Genomic DNA, 1,863 nt, shown 5'->3' on the forward strand with positions numbered 1-1,863 from the left:
GTACCTGAGAAGGCCATTTGTGATATATTATATTGACAAGAAACCTCAAAGGAAATTTCGAGATATCCCCATCTCTAATCCAAAATATCCAAAGCTGGAACATTTTGATTTTGAGGTTAAACCTGGATGTAATTTTAATTCAGCGGTAAAAGTACCTCGGAAGTGGCTACCCTCTTGATTGATTTTATTTTTTATTTCACGTTATTATTCTCTCGAAAAGATTTTTTGAGTTTTGAGATTGCATCACAAATTATGCCGTAAATGTGGGTTTTCATAAGGAAACAATTTTTAGTTTATTTATTTATTAATCATTTTTGATTTTTCTGTAGAAGCGTACCTACTCTACATTTTTTAAATTATATTTAAAATTCCGAAAGATGATAATAGGATCAGTTTCTATGTTTAGTTTTACAAAGGATTTGTAAAAGTCTTATATTTATTTATCCATAGTTTGAGCTAAATTTATATTACAACTTAATTGGGTTTATTATTACTTTAAGCAATTAATAAAGTTTCGAAAAACAAAATTGACCCATTTTCGTTATACCTATTCACGTGATACCTTTTAATTTTATCATTATATTGTCAGAGACAGCTGCTACACGCACTAGTTAGTAATTACTTACTCTAAATTTACAAATATTTAGTTGATTATTCGAGAATGCGTTTGTGGTTTTGAGGAAGTGGTTAGTTTTAAAAACATGATTCAAGTAATTACGCAAAATGCTTAGTCTTATTTGTAGTTTGATGTTATCACAAGCATTTGTTGGAATTAATGACCAGAAATGTTGGTGAGTTCAAAAATTGTCTTTTAGTGTAGTTCAAGATATTGACATTAAAATTCAAGTATACGTTGTTCTTTCTTAAAAAATATTTCTGTATGGACATGATATTTTAGACAAGTGTAATCATAATTAAGGTTTTCAATCTTGGTTATCTATACTTACTACCTATAATGTACCTGTAGTTTCTGTGATTCATCCTACAGGCAAGCGGACATATCCATTTATAAAATGCATGAATTACATTAAAAAAAAAAATGGAAAATATTGAAAAAGTTTGTTTTTTGTCATTAAACACGGTGTTAGGTACTGAACCTGCATTCTTTTTTTCATTTCTCAATTTTTTTTCGTTTTCCCTGCGACAATAGCTAAAACAACTGGTTCTTCTATTGTCAAATTGAGAAATGATATTTTTTAGACAGATTGTTATTATGTTTAGTTTAGCGTTTCTGTTTGCCCATGAGTTCTTATATAAGTATTCATTGTTACAGTTACAACAGCCTGAAGTCAATGGTCAGGAATATGGCCGCCGATTTCGAGTAGAAAATGGTGACATGCCTGGTGAAAAAGACGAAGTAAGCCCTCAACTAATGCTTAATAAATTTTCTGTTTAATACCTTTATGACTTCATTGACGTACTTTTACCACATAGGTTCCTATCTTATTCATAGAAAAGTTATCATCATCATCATAGAGTCATCAGTCTTAAGACTTTTCTATCTGAGTTAATCTTCAAATCTCCCTAAAATTAAAACATCTTACATGCTTAACTAATTGTGAAAAGTAATCTGATGTACGTCTACATCTACTTCTCTTTACTCCTACTTCTGCTTGTAATATACCTTTAAGTAGTCCTTCATGCCTGAGAAGGTGTCCCACCAATTAAACTCTTCTATCGGGTTGTTCGGAGTCATTTCGTTTTTTTTTTTTGTGGAAATGAAAGACAGTTTTCGTATAATAAACAAATACTTTATTAAATTATATATTGACCGTTCTGGTCCAACACCTTTTGCCATCTTTCTGGTAGTAGCATAATTCCACGCTCATAAAATTTTTGGTCTTTGCTGGCAAAAAACTGATC

General features: G+C 30.4%; 1 protein-coding gene across 2 annotated transcripts in view; it reads left to right on the forward strand.

The window, feature by feature from the left end:
• Window positions 1-1,863, forward strand: part of LOC108743016 (GTPase-activating Rap/Ran-GAP domain-like protein 3) — a 142,652-nt gene that overhangs the window by 49,486 nt on the left and 91,303 nt on the right. The window contains exons 1-2 of one of the 2 annotated variants that reach the window (XM_025974915.1): window positions 743-791; window positions 1,274-1,357. In XM_025974915.1, coding sequence (XP_025830700.1) covers window positions 786-791; window positions 1,274-1,357 — 90 coding nt within the window. In that variant the 5' untranslated portion in view covers window positions 743-785. Of the gene's footprint in view, window positions 1-742; window positions 792-1,273; window positions 1,358-1,863 lie in introns of those variants that run through there. The other variant, XM_025974914.1, reaches the window with a different exon arrangement.

Source organism: Agrilus planipennis, unplaced genomic scaffold (assembly GCF_000699045.2).
Source record: "Agrilus planipennis isolate EAB-ADULT unplaced genomic scaffold, Apla_2.0 scaffold19, whole genome shotgun sequence".
NCBI lineage: Eukaryota > Metazoa > Arthropoda > Insecta > Coleoptera > Buprestidae > Agrilus > Agrilus planipennis.